The 22,273-nt window shown below is 37.8% G+C and overlaps 1 protein-coding gene across 1 annotated transcript; it reads right to left on the reverse strand.

The window, feature by feature from the left end:
* Positions 1-4,461: 4,461 nt before the first annotated feature.
* LOC132637628 (uncharacterized) lies at positions 4,462-7,853 on the reverse strand. The gene is made up of 7 exons (XM_060354687.1): positions 7,297-7,853; positions 7,022-7,239; positions 6,788-6,966; positions 6,297-6,623; positions 5,062-6,225; positions 4,734-4,869; positions 4,462-4,661 (listed from the first exon to the last, which is right to left on the reverse strand). Exons 1-7 carry the CDS (start codon positions 7,851-7,853, stop codon positions 4,462-4,464), a joined length of 2,781 nt encoding a protein of 926 aa, XP_060210670.1.
* Between the last annotated feature and the right edge of the window lie 14,420 nt (positions 7,854-22,273).

A 22,273-nucleotide genomic window follows, 5' to 3' on the forward strand; every position in this document is an offset into this window, starting at 1 on the left:
TCCAGAAACAATTGCCCTCAACTTCAATATTCTAGTTTTCTTTTACCTCATCGATGAATGCCTCGTGTTTGCTCCAGAAATTCAAGAACATGAATGTTTTCCTCAACTGTGGCACGTATTTTTTGAATTCAAGCAACATAAGAGAGTGATCTGAACCATTTTTTATTAAATGACTAACCTCTAAGCCTGGATACAACTCTTACAATTCAAGGCTTCCTAGACACCTATCTAGCCTCTTGAATATGCAATCATCCACACCTATCCCATTCCACCATGTATAAATACTCCCTCTATAGCCCAAATTAGTCAAGTTGTAAGTGTGAATACAATGTCTAAAGTTTTCAACCTCAGCAAGAGAGACTGGTAACCCACCACACTTCTCCTCTTCATCAACAATAACATTAAAATCACCTCCCACAAGCCAAGGTGTTGTCAAATCTGATGCCAAATGGTATAGGGAATCCCACAATTCTATCCTCTCAGTCCACTCACACTTAGCATAAACTAGTGTAACCACTAACTCTATGTCAAGATCCCAGTTAAATAACCTCGGTGTTAGCTGTTGTACAATATCAATAAGAATTTTAGCTTCATACTCTTCATCCACAAAGGCTCAAATCTTTCCAAATACATTAGCAATAGCAGTTTCAAGACCAAGCCTCCTCCTATATGATTCCATCTTATAAGCTTGTTGGAAAGGTCCCATTAAACCAATAAGAAAGAAATGGTGTCTATTATGCATTGTCAAAAGCCTCTTAAAAGATGTTTTAGTATTTACTGACCTTATATTCCAAATTATTGCATTCATCATCATTAAATTTTGGATGTAGATGCAATTCTCCTTGTGTGCACCCTATGAGCCTGAGATGCAATATTTTCTTTTGCAGTCTTCCTCCTGCCTTTTCCAACAACTTTTTCTACCTGTTTAGGTGACAAATCACCTTCCCTTGCTGCATTCATGAAATTTTCAGCTGTAGATTCCTCATCAAGATCAATTTACCCTTCTTCGTTTCTCACAACTGGTACTGCAACCTGTATATTTCCTTTGTTATTTTGAGAGATGGCAACCTGATTTTGGTTATTTTTAGATGAACGAGAGTCATGTTGCACAACTTGTTGTTGGATTGCACTGCCCTTATTTTTGTTATAAACCACAAGTTTTCCACCTGGCCCACCTTGTTTTGCTGCATTCCTAGCACCTGATGTATCAGGTGGTTTGCATTGTTTCTGATCAATTGCATACATTACCACCTTTTTAACTAAGTTATCCTCTGTATGGCCTGATGGCAACTTATCCACTTTATGGCTAATCTCAATTGGTTCTTTTGCAAGAACATCATCACTTTCAATGCATATCATGTCCTCTTGAATTCTGTACTGCAAGCAGTGATGAATTTTCATTATTTCAAACCTCCACATCATCATTAACTTTCTTAAACATCTGATTAATCTCTTGTGAAGATGAGAAATAGATTGACTCTTATCAGTTTCTTTATCACCAGATATAGCTGCATCTTCCTCCACCTGATCAATCCAGAATTTATTTTCACCACTAGTGCCTTAAGTAGATGGAACCTTGTCACAAGCCTGATTAAGAGTAACCACCAATGGTTTAAAAGCAGCTTCCACCCATTGCTTAGTTTTAGGGGATCTACTCTTCTTACTAGGAGTATAGACTGGAGCATTAACATTGAGGGGCTTTTCAACATTATTAATCACCTCAACGTTTTCTTTAATTGGTGAAGTAACAACAGCTTCAATTAATTGTTCTTCACCGGCATTATCCACATTCAATCCTTTCTCCACCTCATCATCATTCTTCTTGGAAGGATTTGCACTTGTCTGATGGAGTACATGATACTGCACTATTTTGTCTATCATTCTGTAGTTGCTTTGCATCAGCTGCTACAACTAACTATTTGTTTGCATCAACATCAACCACTTCAACGAATTCATCTTGCCCGATCTCTCAATCCTCCAAAGTTGCAAACTTATTGTTAGTTTGCATAATATTTACATCTGCATCACCTTTTTTTTTAGCAAAGCCAATTAGTATTTTACAGAAAAAGAAAAATAAAAAGGACAAAAGAAAAAATGAAAATCTATACTACTCTATCCTAGGAAATGAAAGAAAAGCCTAGGCCTTGTTTGAGCAGCCAAGTGTAACAATGAAAAACTGCAAACAAGAACACTCCTTCTTTGGATTGATGCCATTATCAGCCACCTCAAGCTCTCACCAGGTGCAATGGTATCAAATCTCACTGAAAATCCTTCATGAAGCAGTGTAGTCTGAAGCTCCTCCTAGTTACTGACCTTGTGCTGTCCTTATGTTGACCTTAAACTGTCCTTATGATCAAGTTTACACAATCAGTCATGTGAAGTGTATGTAGCTGGATTAGGTAACTAAAGAAATCCTGTTAGTAGGATGAACATTCCTGTTAATACCACACACAAACAAGGATAACCTTAGTCATCCAACCAGGACTACAACAATCCTATGAAACTGTTATCATGAGCCTTTATTTGTTTGTGTAATTCAAACTTGTGTCATCTCTTGTTGGCATGATCAGCTGCATGTGATCAGTCTGGTTCTCTATTTCTGTATATCTTTGTTCTGAAATTAGGCATCATCATCTTATCAGCATTGAGAATCTTCCTTGCACCTGTTGGTAGTTCAGCAAAAGAATGAAATTTAACTGTACCTGCGAAATCAAAAACCATGTTAGCTAAAAAATCAGCAAGTGCATTGCCTTCCCTAAGGATATGAGCAAACTGCACTTGGCCCTTATTCCTCCAAAAGTTGATCTTATTAACTTCCATACTAATCTTCCATGGGATCTCCCATCTACCTTGAATAATGTTTATCATGGACAGAGAATCTGATTCAATCATTATAGGCACCAGATCATTTTTAATACAGAATTCAATTCCATCCAATATAGCTACAGATTCTGCTGTGATGTTAGTTGTATCAGCTATTCTTCTTTCCCTAGCATATATCAGGTTTCCAACCTCATCTCTAATGTAGAATGCAGCTGAACTCAATCCTGGATTACCCCTAGAGGCCCCATCTGTATTGCACTTGAACCAGCCAGCATCAGGAAATTGCCATTTCACCATCTTATATGCAATTCTACGCCTGTAATCCTCCAAGTATTTCACCAGTTGAGGCCATTCATCTGGAACTTATCTCAACCAAGGACATAATGTCTTCACCATTTGCTGCAGATTATAGTTGATCCCATGTATGACCTTTAGTTTATTCATCTTACCCCCATGCATGATAGTATTTCTCCTCTTCCATAGTTGCCAGCATATGCATGCAGGTGCAGCCTGCATGACTGCTTTGAGCTTTGTAGGACCTTGCATATACCACCATTGTATTATTGTCTGATGAATTTGGATCCTTGGCACAACTATCCCCACAGCTGCATTGTAATGCTGCCAAATTTCTGCTGCAAATTCACCTGTAAGGAATAGATGTTGAATTGTCTCCTCCTGCTGAGAATTCAAACAACATCTACATCTAGATACAATGCTGATATTCATTCTCTTTAGTACATCATCCACTGGTAATTTGAAATTCCACAACCTCCAAAAGAAGAATGATATTTTGAATGGAACTCCTTTGTGCCACAACTTTGAAAAGTTATCAGCTGTTTGAGCCTTTCTCCTGAGCATATTCCAAGCACTCCCTACAGTGAAGTCTCCTGTAGTGCTAGGCATCCACCAGGCTTTATTTTTCTCCTCTGAATGTTCCACTATACTCAGTTGTTGTAAGATATGATCACACCCATTAATTGGCAGTTTGGCATGCAATTTATGTGCATGCCAGCCATCTGCATTCATAAAGTGTGAAACTTCCTCAATGCTAATGTTAATCTGAAAATATGGTGGTCTTACCAATTTGAGTGGACCAAGCTTAGTCCAATTATCTTCCCATACATCACATGCTCCATTTTTAGGTTCCCACCATATCTGATGATCCACCTGATCCCTTGCCTCTAGCATTCTTTTCCACACTTGTGATCCACCTTTCCACTGCACTTTTGTAAGCTTCTTCTTCTTGCAATATTTATTCCACATAAAGGCTGACCATAATGTATTTGATGTTCTAAATTTCCACCATAATTTGGCAAAAAGGGCGTGGGACACATCCTCTAGAGATCTGAATCCTAATCCTCCTTCTTCTTTTGGTAAACAAATCTTGTCCCAAGAGGACCAGTGCCTGCTTTTACCTTCTTCCTTGGTACTCCAGTAAAACCTTGCAGATATTTTATGAAGCTCATTAATGGTATATTTTGTGGGAACAACAACTGACAGCATGTATATTGGAATACTCTGAAGCACACTATTAATAAGAACTGCCTTTCCACCAAAAGAGAGCAGCTTTCCTTTCCAATTTTGCAGCTTGTTTTTCACCTTCTTGATAAGATCATTGTAGTATCCCTTTTTCCTCCTTTAATGAAATATAGGACATCCCAAGTATGTTAATGGAAATTGATCCGTTTTAAAGCCTGTAATCTGCTCCACCTGTTGAGATAGTGCACCAGCAATCTTGTCATGCATATAAAAGGCACTCTTGCCTTTATTGATCAGTTGACCAGATATTGCCTCATATTCCTGCAGTATCTTCATGATTCTCTTCAATGACTCCCCTTCTGCAGATGCAAATATTATAGTATCATCTGCATATGCCAGATGATTGATATTTTGACTCCATTTAGGCATGCCATAGCCCACATACTCAGCATCGTCAAATTCTGCCTTTAGAGCTCTTGATAACACCTCTGTTGATAAAATAAACAATGAAGGTGAAAGAGGATCACCTTGTTTAACACCCCTAGTTGAGTGGAAAAATCCTTTGGCCTGACCATTAAATAGGATGGAATACCAGTTATTTTCAATCAACCTCCAAATCATGTCAATGAATTGACTAGCAAATCCCATTCTGCTGAGTACCTTTATCAAATATGACCAAGATACTCTATCATAGGCTTTTGCCATGTCTAATTTGATCACTACATTTGCTGGTTTGCCCCTTTTTCTGATGTCTGTCACTATTTCTTGTGCCAACAGCACATTCTCAATAATGCTCCTCCCTTGAACAAAACTTGCTTGATTAATAGAGATCAACTGTGGTAACACACTCTCCAATCTATCATGAACAACTCTTGACATCACTTTGTTGATAAAGTTGCTTAAACTTATAGGTCTTAAGTCTAAGTAACTTTGAATTAACTCCTTCTTTGGTAGTAACACAAGATTTGTGTGAGTGACTGATTTTGGAAGTGTATGACCCTGAAAGAAATCCACCACCATCTTGTATACATCAAAGCCAATAATGTCCCAACATGTCTGGTAGAACACTCCAGGAAAGCCATCAGGTCCACTATCACTTGCTCCACTAAGGTTGAACACAACGTTTTTGACTTCATCAACACTAGGCATTTGACAAAGAAGATCATTTCTGTTTTGGTCAATCAAAACAGGAATGAGTGACAACAAATTTTCATCTCCAATTAACTCTTCTTGTGAAAATTGCTGAGAGTAAAAATGCACAGCCTCATCTGCCATTTGATCTTCATCCTCAATCCATGAACCATCTGAGTTTTGAATTCTTTTGATCTGCAATTTCTTCCTTCTTCCCTTTACTAAATTATGGAAAAATCTAGTATTTTTGTCTCCATCTACAAACCAATCCATACCTGATTTTTGTCTCCAGTACTCCTTTTCATAATGCAAATATCTCTTAGTCTCAGCCAAAGCTTTATGCAAAACCAATCTATTTACTTGGCTTGGGTTTTGTTCAAACAATTTTTCCTTTAACGTCACTATTTCCTCCCTTATGATCAACTGCTTGAATATATCTCCAAACACTTCCCTACTCCATTTGGATAACCCTCCTTTTAGCTTTTTCATCTTGCTTTTGAAGTTTATGAAAGGATCATCATGCTCCCAAATGGACCAATTCTGCCTGACTGTATCTAGGAAAGATGCATGTTCTATCCAGAAAGATAGAAATTTAAAAGGTTTGACCAGCTTTTGATGCTTATCCCCATAGGTACACATAAGTGGAGCATGATCTGAACCAGTTCTTGCTAGATGTTCCACTTCTATGTGTCCAAAGTTGTCCAGAAGCAATGAATTCACCAACATCCTATCCAATCTCTCAAAAATACATGCTGCATCTGCTCTACCATTCCACCAGGTGAAGGGACTACCCTTAAAATTACCTCTTTAAGATCACAGGAGTTTATGCAAAAAGCAAAGTCTTCTATATCCTGAGGTTGAACAGGATTGCCCCCTATCTTCTCTTCATCATTCAAAACCACATTGAAATCTCCTCCTACTAACCAGGAACAAGATAAGGTATTGGAGAGATGATAGATATCCTCCCATAACTCTATTCTTTCAGAAGCACTACATTTAGCATATACTAAAGTAGTAATAAGATACTGATTCAGATCTTGTAAAAACAGCTTCAAAGTAATTTGTTGAGGGGAGTCCATCAGAACTTCTACATATATATTACCAGCCACAAAATACCATATTTTACCATTACAGTTGCCATTGGCTAAGCACATGCCCAATCTTCTTCTATACTGGTTTATTGTCCTGACCTGTTGAAAAGGCTCCATGAGAGCAATCAAAAAGAATTTGTGATGTCTGTTTAACATTTGAACCCTATGAAAGGCTTTTTGTGTCTTCAGTGACCTAATGTTCCAAATGAATGACTTCAACATCATTTAACATTAGATTTAGTAGCATTCCAATTTGGTATCACCCTGAGTGGAATTTGCTTGTCAATAGCATTCTTCTTGACTTTCTTCTGACCCTTATTGTTAGACATGCTATTAGGAGATATATCTGCCTGCTTAAGAATGTTTTCCTTAATTTTCTTAATATTCTCCTCTTTGTCTTCTCTGTGGAGATCTCTGACATCCTCCTCTCCTTCCCAACCATCTATATTATAAGAGATCAAGGTCATGTAATTCTTTGACTAGAGAAGACTTTCTACAAAATGTCACCTGATGATCAGTCTGTGAAATCACCATTGCCTTTTCTAAAGAAGAATGATCTGGTGGATCTGCATCTTGCTCCACATACACCTGCTCCTGAGCCAATATTGTTGCCTCTATGGATTGCACATATTCCTGCACTTTTTCTTCTCTTTGCTCAGGATTATGAGTTATCACTGAGGGAGAACCCTCTGAAATCTCTTTTACTACATCTAATCTTGTATCCTCAACATCCACATGCTTATCATGTTCTTGATGATCATTTTGTTTTTACACCTCCTCTTTGTTTGGATTATCTATTGTTCCTTGTTCTGCTGTATTGGTGCCTGTTTGTCCATCAGTTTTACCATGTTCTCCATCTTCTTGTTGGTTTTCTCCTGTATTCAATTCCTTTTCTACTTCATTGATGCCACCATTAATTGATTCTTCCACACTGTCGCTTTTACTAGAGTCTCCCACAGCATTACTTTGTATTCCATCATCATATTGCCTTTCCTCCACCTCATCAGCCAAGGAGCTATGAGTTTCTTTTTCCTGAAAAGTGCCTGGCATACCTTCCTGAACATCTGGTTGAATGATATCTGCATTATTCAACCTTGTCTCCACCTGGTGACTTTGATCATCCTTGTGGCCATTTACATTAGAAGTCTCCCCCTCATCTTTGGATGTACTTGTACTTGGTATCTCTCCTTCCTCCACAGTGTTTAGTACAGAAAAATTGTTTTGCACCATCACCTGTACTTCTGAAGCATCATCTTTCTTTGCAGCACCATGATCAATTGTGCTTTCATTCCCCTTATCAGAAGTAATAGTTTTTGCGACATACTTCATATAATAATTTCTGCCATGATGCCATCTACGTGCCTCCTGCTTGCCTTTATCCTTAATAGCTTGTGTCTATTGATTTCTTGTATCCTTCACCCCTTTATCTGAGCCTGTACCTTCAACATCTGCTGTTTTCTTCAATTCAGGATGAAGGATTCTACACTCATCTCTAGAGTGGCCTTGAATCTTGCATTCAGTGCAGTATTTTGGAAGGAAATCATATTGAATTTTGACTTTCATCTTCCTGATGTCCTTTGTATCCTCATTATCTATTTCCAACATCAGAAACTGAGGTAATTCAGCAAGAAGATCAACTTGGACTTTAACTCGAGCACAGCTAGGTCGAGTCTTGTTTATGGTCGCCAAATCCACCTGTAAAGGCTTTCCAACAGCAGAAGCCATGGTAAACAATGATTCTTTGACAAAAAAAGTAGGTAATAAGTTTGGAAAAGAGATCCACGCCATTGCCTGAGATGCTTCTTCATCCACTTTGAACATAGAATCATAAATAAGAGGCCTCATCTGATAGGTAACACCATCTTTGGCCTTCAAATAATATGCACCTCTAGATGTAAGATTGATAAAATCTTCCATCAATGAACATCTGATCAAAACATGTCTTGGCCTAAATAATCCAACCTTACAGTCACCTTTTAATCCACATTGTGATGGTATAATATTACGAAGCTCTTCCAGCTCCGGCCACCCATGGGAAAATTTGCCAATTACTGCATGTTGAAGGTCTTCCAATATCTCCATTCTTTTGATTTCAACCTCAGTCCACTTCACCATTGGAATACCATCAACATACGTTAGATTCTTCCTGGGGATAGGTTCACATTACTGCTTCAATGGTGCACAGATTTCCTCTCTACCGTTAATGTATTGGCAAAGCTTTTTGAAGAGTTAGGGTATGTAGAAAAGTTTACGTTAGGGTTTGATGAATTAGGGTTTGGTTGAGATGAAGAAGAAGAAGGTAGTATATTGGATTGAGGTAAGGGTGGAAAAATGATGGAGGAGCCGGACTGGCTATATTACGGCTAGGTTAGGGATTGTAGTATTAGGGTTTGGATGAATTTTGAGGAGAGAGAAGAGAGCTTTTCGTGTGAGAAATATCCTTCGTATCAGAATTGCATCTGCATCACCTTTGCCTGCCACCTGGTTGTCTTTTGTTTTGGTGCTGTCATTGCCTGTCATTTCATATCTATAGCCTGCAACTGCACTCTCTTAGGAGGTGTAGCCAGTAAATCAACTTCAACTTTAACTCGTGTACAACTTTTCCTGGTTTTGTTCTTGGTTGCCATATACAGAGTCAATGGCTTACCCACAGCTGAGGCCATTGAAAACGACTTTGATTTACCATAGTAATTAGGTGCTAATGTTAGAAACGAAATCCATGCGATGGCAATAGACTTCTCTTCATTAAGATTAAACCAAGGATCCTACTTCAAAGTACGCATATGATAATACTATTGCAACTCTCTAATCCAAAAGTTTGGCTTAGATAAGAGAGTGACATAGTATTCAAATAATGTACACCTAATCAGAATATGTCGACTGCTCAAGAAATCAATAGTTGCTTCTGCCTTCAATTCACATCGTCTTGCTAAGTTATCACGTAGAAATTGTAAATCAGGCAAACCATACGTAAACTTGCCTATTACTGCATATTGAAGATTCTCTTCAAGAATCATGGATTCTATCTCCTCCATGGTGTATTATAGTGTAGATTCTCCATGCACATACACTATATTCTTTATTGGAATGGTGTGTTGAGTTGAGGAAGATGACTGTGGTGCCTCATTAGCATTCAAAGTGGATGGTTTGAATATATTGGAATAATCTAAGGGTTTTGTGGGTGGAATTAGGGTTTGTGGGGGTTGAGCAACCTCATGAAGAGGCTACTCCTTGGCCGTGGAGGCCATTATTGGCCGGAAAAACTAGGGTTTAAGGTTTGTAATTTGCATGTAAGGTTTTAGGAGAAAGAAGAGAGATTTTCTCTATTCCTTTTCAAACTGGGTAGACCTACTACTAACGTTATTTTATTTATGCTAGAATTATTCTTTTTATAAAAAAAAAATTAAATTAACATTTAATTACATATACTTTCGTATACGTACACCGATATCTATATTTTGTTACTACATAAATATTCATTTTTTAACAATCATTCTTTTTGTAAATAAGTTACTCTTTTAGCCACAAATGTTTTAAATCCGCCGGTAGCCGCCTTTGCAGATTTCTTGGGGTGCTTAACACCTTCCTCGAGGAATCATCAGAACACTACCTTTTCTTTCGTTTTCAACAAATAAGGTTTCATAATACCTCTTTCAAAATGGTTTCCTAATTCAGTAAAAATTAGGTAGAAACTCTGTTTTCAAACAAATAGCCAAGTTACTGGTACGTTCTTACCACAAGTTCAAAAACGGATCGTAACACCAAAAAACGGCCTTCAGTTAAACAACCTTTTTGAAAATATTTTTTCTTTTGATAATTAAAGTCTTGTTTTGTGACATCAAATTTTTTTGTTGAGCTTCAAATTTTCTTGATATATTTTATTTAATATTACTAGTATTAAAAACTTTATTTCATCGGACCAAAAAGAAAGGAAACTTATATCAACTATTCAATTTGTGTAAAAAGTTATTCTATTTCCATATCATAAGCTAATACTTTTCAAAAACGAAAAATATAATATCAAAAATAAGTTTCAATTTATGTTAGACTTTTATACATTTTCAGATCAAGAATGAAAAATCACCAAAAAAAAATATTCATCAATATTGTATATAAGTGATTAAATTTTATTTAACAATCCTAAAAATTTAGAATTAGAAAATAATACCTCGTTCATCTCTTGTATTTTAAAATAAAACCTAATTTTAGTTAATATTTCAAGTAATTTTAAAAAACTTTAAATATCATATCAGTTATTAACTACATTTTTATTGGAGATTATTTTCTTTAATTCCAAGTATTACCAATAAAATAGTTTAGAAAATAATTAGACTTTGAGTATGTAAGTATAAGATGAAAGTAGAAAAATGCCTTACAAAACTTTAGCAGTAAGATTTAAACAATGAGATAGAACAAGATATTTTAAAATTTGAGCTTTGAAATGAAATAAGTATACGATGAAGCCTAATGGACGGGTTTTAAAAACCAAAATAAATAAAAAAAGATGTGTAAATGTAATTATAAAATATCTTTACTTAAATAATTTAATTCCTAAAAAATATGTCACAATTTATATGACTTAGGGTCGTTTTTGACATTTCAAAAACTATGCAATCATCTAACTCATTTCTAACCATTGATTAAGATCGAGGGTGTTTATTGTCCCATTCAAAATGCGAAAGGGGTATTGTTTTCCAAGCCTAATATGCTAAGGGGATAAAGTTAATTTCACTCTTATCTGCTTACACTACATATACCTGTAAAGGTAAGAAGTAGGATTATCTAAATCTATTATTTTGGGGGAGAAAATTAATTATGTAATATCTTATAATTAATTATAAATGTTACACCTTGGAAAATTCCCCATTAACGTACAGTGAATAGGCTAGCAAAAGGCATGAAGTATATGATGTTTTGATGAGTAAGAAATAGCATTTGATGATCCTAATTGAGATTCAAAGACGTTTGACGTAATGGAAGAAGGTTGTTAAGGAAAGTAAGGGATATATTGCGTGTCGGGTAAGAATTATGAGCGACGGGTTAATGATGGCGTAATGATGTCTTAGAGAAGACAGATAATGCCCCTTATATTGGTATTGAGGGGTTAAACAAGTGTTAAGAAGGTTCCATAAGGATTGGAGATCAAACGAGTCGACGAGAACGAAATCGGAACAACTGGGCATTATACGGCCCAACATACTGGCCGTATATATTATACTGGCCGTATGTTAGGCCGTATAATTAGCCAAGAGGGGCATCACTCACTGGATCAAACATACGGCCCGTATAAATTGTACGGACCGCATGTTGGTCCGTATATCTTGGTCGGGACAGATTTAAGTGTTTAATATAAGGACCCCTCTCTCATTATTTCATTTCATTTCCACTCTCCTCCCTGCAAGAAACCTCTAGAACACTCTCTATTATTCATACAAAAGAAATTGAGGGAAAACCATGATCAATTACTTCAAACCCACAAAATCAGGCATATGAAACCTAACAAAAGTTCATCTACACCAAGAACACTCAAGGGAAGTGAGTTAGGGTTTTGGTGCAAGAAGAAAAGTTCCACTCAAGGGTTGTTAATCCATCATCAAAGGTGAGTTTTATGATCATTCTTGGTTATTTAAGGTGTTGAAAGTTAAAAACACATGGATTGTAGAAAGACATAGAAAATGGGTCATAAATATGGGAATAGTGACATTGTTGGGTAAAGGTTTGGATTGAGTCATGAATATCGATATGTTGTGATTGTAAATATGTTATTAATGACATTTAGACCATGGAATAAATATTATATATGAGAAAACGGGATAGGGAGCTATAACCATAATTGTGGAGAAATTGAAGGAAAATGGTGAATTGTGGGAAATGTAGATGAATGATGATTGTTGTTTGCGATATTGTGAATATTGTTATGAGCGTTTGGGAGTTGATATAGAATATGGGAAAAGTAGTAGACACAAAGGAAATGCTGCCCAATTTTCCCTAGAAATAGTAACACGTTCTTATAGACGATTAACTAATGTTGATGCGAATTCTCTAAGGTAGAAACGAGGGCATTGAAGGAGAACAAGAAAGCAATAGATTAGTTAAGCATAAAACGTATGTCAGACTAGTCCGTTCTTCCTATAGCATGACTCTTCCTTCCCCTTCATGAATTTCCTAAATTTCGGAAAACTAATAGCCAAATGTTCATGAAAAGCCATACGAGATGAGAGACATACTATGAGTTCAATAATACTGATGATGAGTTTAAGTCTAAAGATTCTAGATGTTCATGGTATGATGTTCCTATAGAGTTAATCATGTCGTTTATTGTATACACTCACCTTATTTACTATCTCCTTCAAGGTGAGGCAGAATGTTTATAAATGTTCCATAATGGAATCGGGGGTTCACGACCTTATGTCACCTCGATAAAGTATAGCTATCTTGAGTCTCTATGCATGCATTATGATGAGTACATGTTGATGATATTACACCGCGCCTATATGGCCGGGTAGACACCGCTAAGGCGGGAAGCTATATGTATACACCATGTCTAGATGGCATGGGCAGACACCACTAATGGGCGACACGAGTGGTACCCCGGACGCGAGAGGCCTGGACGCAGGCTAATGATTATCACACCGATCCGATATGGATAGGAAGCTTATACATTTATGCATATATGATATGATGATGATGATTATGAGTAAGACAGCATGTGTTATTTCTTTTATAAGTGACAGTCATATACAGTTGCTCCTTACTGATGCTTTCTATATCTCATTGACGTATCATTATTGTTTATGCCCCTCATACTCAGTACAATGTTCGTACTGACGTCTGTTATCTTTGGACGCTGTGTTCATGCCCACAGGTAGACAGGGAGGTGATCTTGATCCAGACTCATAGGAGCTAGTAGCTAATTTGAGAGCACTCCATTGTTCCGGAGGTGCCTTGATCATTCTTTTGTGTACATATGCATATTTTGGGCACGACGGGGTCCTGTCCCGTCCTTATGTCTAGCACTCCAGTAGATGCTCGTAGATACGCAGTGTGGGTTATATGGTCTCACAAGGATGCTATTATGTATATATATTATTTTGATGGCCGAAAGGCTTATGTATATGAAAGTATTTATGTTTTCAAATGAAAGATGATTTTCTTATAATTTGAGTATGAATTTGATAAAAGAACGTTTAATGAGTATGATGAGTAGTAGAATGAGTGGTGCTCGGTGGTTAGCCCCAGGTACCCTTCACGGCCCCTAGCCGGGTCGTGAAAAAAGTGGTATCAGAGCAGTTCAGTCCTGGGAAGTGTCTACGAGCCGTGTCTAGTAGAGTCTTGTTTATGGTGTGTTGCGCGCCACATTAATAAACAGGAGGCTACAGGGCATTTAGGAAAAATGACCATCTTCCATCTTAAGAGATCGTGCGATAGAGCTGTGTTATAAGATTTTCCACTCCTAATAGTGTGTTGTGATTTCAGAAATGCCGCCAAAAGGAGAAGCTACAGCCGCCCAGAAAGGCAAGACTACGACAAAAGGGCGGGTAGAAAGAGAGCTGCCAATGAATGTAGAAGAGGGCGAGTCATATAATGAGGCCCTATATAATACTTCTTCCACCCCGCCCAATGTAGAAGAACAATGAGGAGCTTCAGCTCCAATTCCTCCACCGGTTGCTTCGGGTCAACAAGTGACTGAGGCCATTTGTCACAACCTAACCTTACTAGGGTGTGATGGGCACCCGACCCCATATTCGGAGTCGAGCGAACCCGCTGACTCTTAACACATACATAATCTTTTGGACTTTTTAAATCAAATAAAGAAGAAATGCATAGTACAACTTTCAGAAATATTCTTTTTCGTTGCTTTCAAATCAAACAAAATTTGTAATCATATAGAACTTATATCATAACACAAAATGACACATCGGCTGATGGAGCCGCTTACAGAACTGACAACCAATACCCACGACTCTGTCTGCAATGTCTCTAACATTAATCAGACATCATAGCACATATACTCTGACTCGACAGCACTCCAGGAACAAGTGGAACCTGCCAAATCCGCTGGAACATCTTCTATAATAGCTTCAACACATCTGGGTATACCTGCGCGGCATGAAACATAGCCCCCGAAAAAAGGGGGTCAGTACGGAATATGTACTGAGTATGTAAGGCATGAAATACAGAAAACAGAAACATAACCGGAACAACGGTACAAAATTAAGTACATTAGCCGGAATACCAAGGCGCTTATTTCTCGAGCGTGAATCATACATACCGATGTCATATGTCAGAAGAAGTACAGAAAATGAGTAGATCGTCCAGAGTATCTGAATACTTACTTTCCAAATACAGATCATGTGTGCTGACCTCATATGTCATCATATACATATACATATAACAGAACCCGGCCCTTTAGTGAGGGACGCGGTGAACGGAGTCATCATATATGCAGACATCATATATCATATATGCACATAACAGATCCCCGCCCTTTAGTGAGGGACGCGGTGAATAAAATCATCAATGCATGTCAAAATCATATATCGTATATGCAAATAACAGATCCCGGCCCTCTATTGCAGGACGCGGTGAACAGAATCATCACATGTCATCCTGGCCGCCATCTCCATATCATCATAACAAATGTGCATATAATAGAACCCGGCCTGCAAGGGAGAGGGACGCGGTGAACAATGTAGAGGAAGACGCACGATAACAGAATCTGGCTCGGGGCGCAGTGAAGTACATACTAAAGCTTGCACGAGCAGAGTAGTGCGAAACCATATGCACACAAATCAAAACTCGATAGATACGTACACTTACTGACATCTGAAGGCTCAGAAACAAGTTTCGGGTCAATCCGACTTAGTATATGAAAGTTACGAGCGTTTGAAGTACAAAATCTTCTACGTATATTTCAGAAGCCATATTGGAAAATCAAAGCAACAATCATGTTAAGCACCTTCCGAATATCGTTATGGATTAACTCAGATAGAGCTTCTGGAACCATATGTGCGGATCAAAATGTATCAAAGACTCGATGGGATAATCAAACGTACTATCATTTGAAAATCAAAACTTTAGTCATATCAATTTTCTTTCGAATGTCATTCGGAAACATACAGAACCTTTACAAACGTTTCAAACCAAATCCGAGATCTTTTTCGAAAGTTAGGGACATTAAAACTTACAGAACTCTTTTAGGAACAAGACTCTTTACGCTCATCTCGTTATTCAACCATACAATAAGTTCAACTATATCGAACGTACTTATGTTAGGAGTGAATAAGAATCATAGACAGACTCGGAAGCATATCAAATAGAGCTTCGGAAATCATAGATACATATCAAAAAGGTGGATACAAATCATAAACAAACTCGGAATCACAGAATAGAGTAGCCCAAGATGCATATCATACCTTATTTGGCTCTAAGACATGCCAAAAGAAAGAAAGGGTAAGCCTTACATACCTTGCCCGCTTTCTACGCTAATCCGAACTTAAGTCTTTGGCTTCGCAAGATCTACAACAATATTCATACATAACAAACATTAGCCATAACACTTAAGAGTCCCATTCTAAACCAACACTTTATTTACCGAAATTTCGGCAGCATTTCCCCTGTAAATACAACAACCCCGAGAATTCAACTCAGCCAAAAATATCAACAACAATACCAACAATTATTCTAGCAATATCCACAATCGATTCAAAACGCATGCTAACATTAGCAACTTCTTTCTACAAACTTTGACGACTTTCCATTTACGTTCAATTCATAATTGCTCACATATTCAAGTATTAATCCGAAACCGTTCAAACAATATTCAAGAATACTTCAAACAATCCGTACTATATTCAAAATAATCCAACCAATATGTCATTCCACCCGAAACTTCCCAAATGCAATAACAACAACAACAACAACACATTTTCTCCTTTCAAATTCATGAATTATACTAACAATTCACACATTAACAACATTACCTTCCCTAACTACAAAAAGTGACATTAAAATCACATTAGCTTCTAAAAAAACTCTCCAACACTTACAACTTCAACTAGAATCATTAAACTTTCATTTCCATCATAGATTCCATTACAACAACAACCAAAATATTTAAGAAAAATTGATTCATTCTCTTCCATACCATACCACAACCACATGGCCACAACACATAATCCATATTTTTCATGAATTTCACCCATTTCTACACACTACAACATACACAACCATCCATAACATATAAAAGAAGATTGATTCTTACATTTTCTCCTTAACTTCTCACTTAGCTATGATTATAAACTTGCAACAAAGAGAGGTCTTCTTGCTCTAACAATTATGCCACGTTGAAGAGGACCCTTGAATTAGTAGGAATACTAGAAGAAATATTTTTTTGGATCAAATTGAAGGCTCCAATTTTTTTTCCTCTCCTTGGCCGAATAGGCCCCCTTTTTTTCTCTCTCAAAGTTTCTTGAACTTTCTTATGTTGAAGATGAATTTGTCATCTTTCTTTACATATATTAAACTCCAATATGGGCCTTGGCCCATTAAGGTGGACGGTCACATGGCCCCTTTAATTTCCAAGCCCATTGTTTGTTTTTTTTGGTCTTGCAATTCATGAAAAATTTATTTTCCAAATTCCAAATTTGCCCTTAGCCTTCCTCCATATCTCTATGAGTCATCTTGCGAATTTCCCTTCTTACCCCTAGCCTTTCTTAATATTTCCACATCAAAATTTCCATAAGCAAATTGTGTGCTAAACAAAAATCAAAATATAACCTTGTCCTTAACTTCCTGTGATTACCTTGAATTATCCGAATATACAAAATGCGGGATATAAGACCATTCATCTATTGACACAGTTAGTTGCTGCCCAGGCACAGCGGCAGAATGTGAGTTCAAGTGATTGGGCAGCTAGTACCAGAGTCCGTGACTTTATGAATTTGAATCCTCCGGAGTTTTTCGGGTCAAAGCGGGATGAAGACCCGCAAGGTTTTATTGATGTGATGCTGATGTCACACCCTCATCTTGATAGGGCATGATGGGCACCCGACTCTCTTCAGAGTTAAGCGAACCCTTAAACATTCGCTTTACCAAAACCTGTCATTTCAAAAACTTTTAAAACATGGAACTTTTCCAAATAGAGGTCATTATCTTTATACAGATTATGAAAAACTTTCAATCAATTACATACTTTTTACCAACTGAAATCATCTGAAAATACATACTCTTTTAACATCTATAAATGATTCGCCCTTCTCGACGCCCTATCCAAAGGACATTGTCTGCAAAGTCTCTAACATAGACAAAATACCATGACACAAGTACTTTGACCCGGCAATACTCCAAACTGAGATGGAGCTCGCCAATCCCGCTGGAACACCTTTAGCAAAGTCTTCTACTCATCTGGGTGTACCTGCGTGGCATGAAACGCAGCCCCCGAAGAAAGGGGGTCAGTACGGAATATGTACTGAATATGTAAAGCATCACTGAATCATAAACAAGGAGAGGCGTAACAGTGAACCAGTTTAGAGGCAACCCGGAGTAACCTGGAACAACATTTTGAACCGTGCCATGTAGTGCCTTACACGAATTCTAGCATACACAATATAAGTACATCATACCCAAATTTTAGAATACACAATGTGAATATAGTATCATAATAGTCCCTTCGGACGGCCGCTTCCGGCATAGTAACAATGATGGCCCCTGCGGGCATGCCGCCGGCATAATAATGCTAGTCCTGGCCCCTTCGGGCATGCCGGTTCCGACATAATAATAATGATGATGGCCCCTTCGGGCATGCCGCCGGCATAATAATGCTAGTCCTGGCCCCTTCGGGCATGCCGCGTCCGGCATTATAATAATGATGGCCCCTTCGGGCATGCCGCTTGGGACATTAATAATACTAGCCCTGGCCCTTTCGGGCATGCCACTTGCGACATTAACTATAATGATGGCCCCTTCGGGCATGCCGGTTCCGACATAATACTACCCTGGCCCCTTCGGGCATGCCGGTACCGACATAATAATAATGATGGCCCCTTCGGGCATACCGGTTCCGACATAATACTACCTTGGCCCCTTCGGGCATGCCGGTCCCGACATAATAATAATGATGCCATGGAATGTAAACATGAGTCGTATATGGAATGAAATAGTACAACCTCGCACCCCCTTCGGAGTGGTTTCGAAAGTCTAAATAATAACATCTCGCACCCCCTTCGGAGTGGTTTTGAAAGTCTAATTAATAAAATCTCGCACCCCCTTCGGAGTGGTTTTGAAAGTCAACTTTATGTTTCCTTTAGTACAAAACTAATTATTTTGAAATCATTAGTAAACCACAAACACGTTTCAAGTAAATCTGAGTTAGCATAAGAAAGTTAACCGCCATATGCACAAGCAGAGTAGTGGGAAACTAAATGCGCATAAATCAACTTTTAAGACTCGATGTATAAGTATACTTACCGACGCCTGAAGACTCAGAAACAAGTTTCGGGACAATCCGACTTAGTATAAGAAAGTTATGAGCGTTTGAAGTACAGAACCTTCTACGAACGTTTCAGAAGCTATTTTTGAAAAATTAAAGCAACAATCATACCAAGTACCTTTCAAATATCGTTATGGACATCATTCTTTATAGAACCCCCCATGAATGTTTCTAAAACAATCCGAGTTCGCTTATGAGATTTATGAACATTATTCATTATAGAAACCTCTACGAGCATTTCCAAAACAATCCGAGACCATCTACGAGAGTTAGGGACATTACTACTTACAAAACTCTTTAGACTTTTCTTGTTATTCAATCACACCATAAGCTCGGCTATACTAAGTATACTTACGTCAAGAAGTGAATAATAATCATTAACAAGCCCGGAATCAAGAATAGAGTTACCTCAAGATAAGTATCAAAGCTTACTTAGCTCTCGGACATGCCAAAAGAAAGAAAAGGTAAGCTTTACATACCTGTTCCACGTCCTATTAGCTACGCTTATTTGTCCAGGTTCGCTATCGCTAATCTACATTCAAGAAGATTACACAATCATTAAACACATCATCACACACTTGTCTTAGTCTTTCAAATAAATTCATTTATAATCTGCCGAAATTTCGGCAGCATTTCCCCTGTAAATACACCATCCCCGAGAATCCAACTCGACCAAATTATCAACAACAATACCAACAATCATATCTCCAACTTCAACAATTAATCCAAGATAAATTCTAACATGATTCAAGAATATTTCAAAGAATTCACATAATATTCATAACAACCCAACCAACATACTACTTCACACGAAACCTTCCAAATTCCACAAGAACACTAGCAACACATTTCCTCCTTTCAAATTCAAGAACTACACCAACAATTCACATGCTAGCAACACTATTTTCCATAGATACAAGAAGGCTATATTCAAATCACATTAACTTCTAAACAACTCTCCAACACTTACAACTTCACTAGAATCATTAAACTTTTATTAAAAACATAGAATCCACAACAATAACAACCAAAACACTACATAAAATCAATTTATCACATTCACACTACACCACCTCTTATTCGGCCACCAACATAACATCCATATTTCATGATTTTCATTCACTTCTACATACTACAACATACACAAAACATTCATGACATATGGAAAAGAGGGTTAAACCTTACCTTTCTTCACCTCACTTCTCAACTTGGCTAAGGTTGCTTCTTTCAAGAATGAATGATTTACTTGCCCCAACATCTACTCCACGTTAAAGAGGACCTTCCAATTAGTAGAAATGCTAGGAGAAAATAATTTTTGGTGATCAATTTTCCATGGACCCTATACGGCTATGCCATGGCCGAAGGGCTCTCTTTTGTTTTCTCCAAATTTCTTGAACTTTCTAAGTGTGGAAAGAGAATGATCATGAATAATAATTCATCTAATATTACATATATAAAGTATTCATATGGGCCAAGGCCCACTCCACCTTACATGGCCAGTTGGCCCATTTATTTCAAGACTACTATATATATATATTGTAATTCATGAAACATTATTTTCCAAATTCCAAATTTTCCCTTAGCCTTCCTCCATATTACCTTAGACCACCTTGTGGGTTTCCATTTTTACCCCTAGCCTTTCTTAATATTTCCACATCAATAGTGTTCATAAGCAACTTGTATATTCAACAAGATCAAAACATAACCTTGCCCTTAACTCCTCGCAATTATCTTGAATTATCCGGATGTACGAAATGCGGGATATAACATCCCCCCCCCCCTTTAGAACATTCGTCCTCGAATGTTAAACAGATCTTATGGGGTCTTATAATATTGCGGGAGGGTCCCTCTTACAGTTGTCCCTTTTTTTTTTCATATCCATTCCTTATCTTTCACCCTATTTCCTTATAATCGAACTCCTCGGTCTTTACATGAGTTCTCATTCCGCATCATGGGTTTTCTAATCAACTACACTAACCCATTATCCTTGTCCTTCGTACTCCCACATGTTCTTCCTATTTGTCTCTTATATCTATATTTATAGAACTTTTAGTACACTTCCCAGGGGGTCACCCATCCCAAAACTTCTCTCGCCCTAGCACGCTTAACCTTGAAACTTTGGTGAAATCTAGTGCATTAATGCCGATATAATCGCATCCACCTCTTCGCGTGACCTTCATTACATGATCTGAAGCAAGTCGAAGTCTTCCAGATTCCAAGACATTTTCGTAATACGTCCTTCCCTTTACAATTACTATTTTACCCTTTTCAATCCTCAATATTCACTTTCACGTTCACTTTCATCCCCCCCCCCCCCCAACTTTACATTTCAATCATATTTCAATATTCTTACCTTATCCAACATGCCACTTCCGCACCGTTACTTACCGCTGTACTCTGTAACTGCTAATGTCATTGGTCGATTTCTTCTGTCGATGTCGTTCGTTGGCAGAGGTCAATGGTTAGTACAAGGGACTTCATTTCCTACGACTGGGCTCTATCGCACGATCTTAGATATGAAAGGAAGAATGACACCCTATTAATGTCTCGTAGCCTCCTGTTTATAGATGTGGTGCACAACACACCGATAAACAAGACTCTACTAGACACGACTTTGCAGACAACTCCTAGGGCGACCTGCTCTGATACCACTTTTTCACTCCCTCATCTTGATAGGGCATGATGGGCACCCGACTCTCTTCTGATTTGAGCGAACCCTTAAACATTCGCTTTACCAAAACCTATCATTTCAAAAACTTTTAAAACATGGAACTTTTCCAAATAGAGGTCATTATCTTTATACATATTATGAAAAACTTTCAATCAATTACGTACTTTTTACCAACAGAAATCATCTGAAAATACATACTTTTTTAACATCTATAAATGATTCGCCCTTCTCGACGCCCTATCCACAGGACATTGTCTGCAAAGTCTCTAACATATACAAAATACCATGACACAAGTACTTTGACCGGGCAATACTCCGAACTGAGATGGAGATCGCCAAGCCCGCTGGAACACCTTTAGCAAAGTCTTCTACTCATCTGGGTGTACCTGCGTGGCATGAAACGCAACCCCCGAAGAAAGGGGGTCAGTACGGAATATGTACTGAATATGTAAAGCATCACTGAATCATAAACAAGGAGAGGCGTAACAGTGAACCAGTTTAGAGGCAACCCGGAGTAACCTGGAACAGCATTTTGAACCGTGCCATGTAGTGCCTTACACGAATTCTAGCATACACAATATAAGTACA

The sequence above is a fragment of the Lycium barbarum genome, chromosome 4 (assembly GCF_019175385.1).
Source record: "Lycium barbarum isolate Lr01 chromosome 4, ASM1917538v2, whole genome shotgun sequence".
NCBI classification, from domain to species: Eukaryota; Viridiplantae; Streptophyta; class Magnoliopsida; order Solanales; family Solanaceae; genus Lycium; species Lycium barbarum.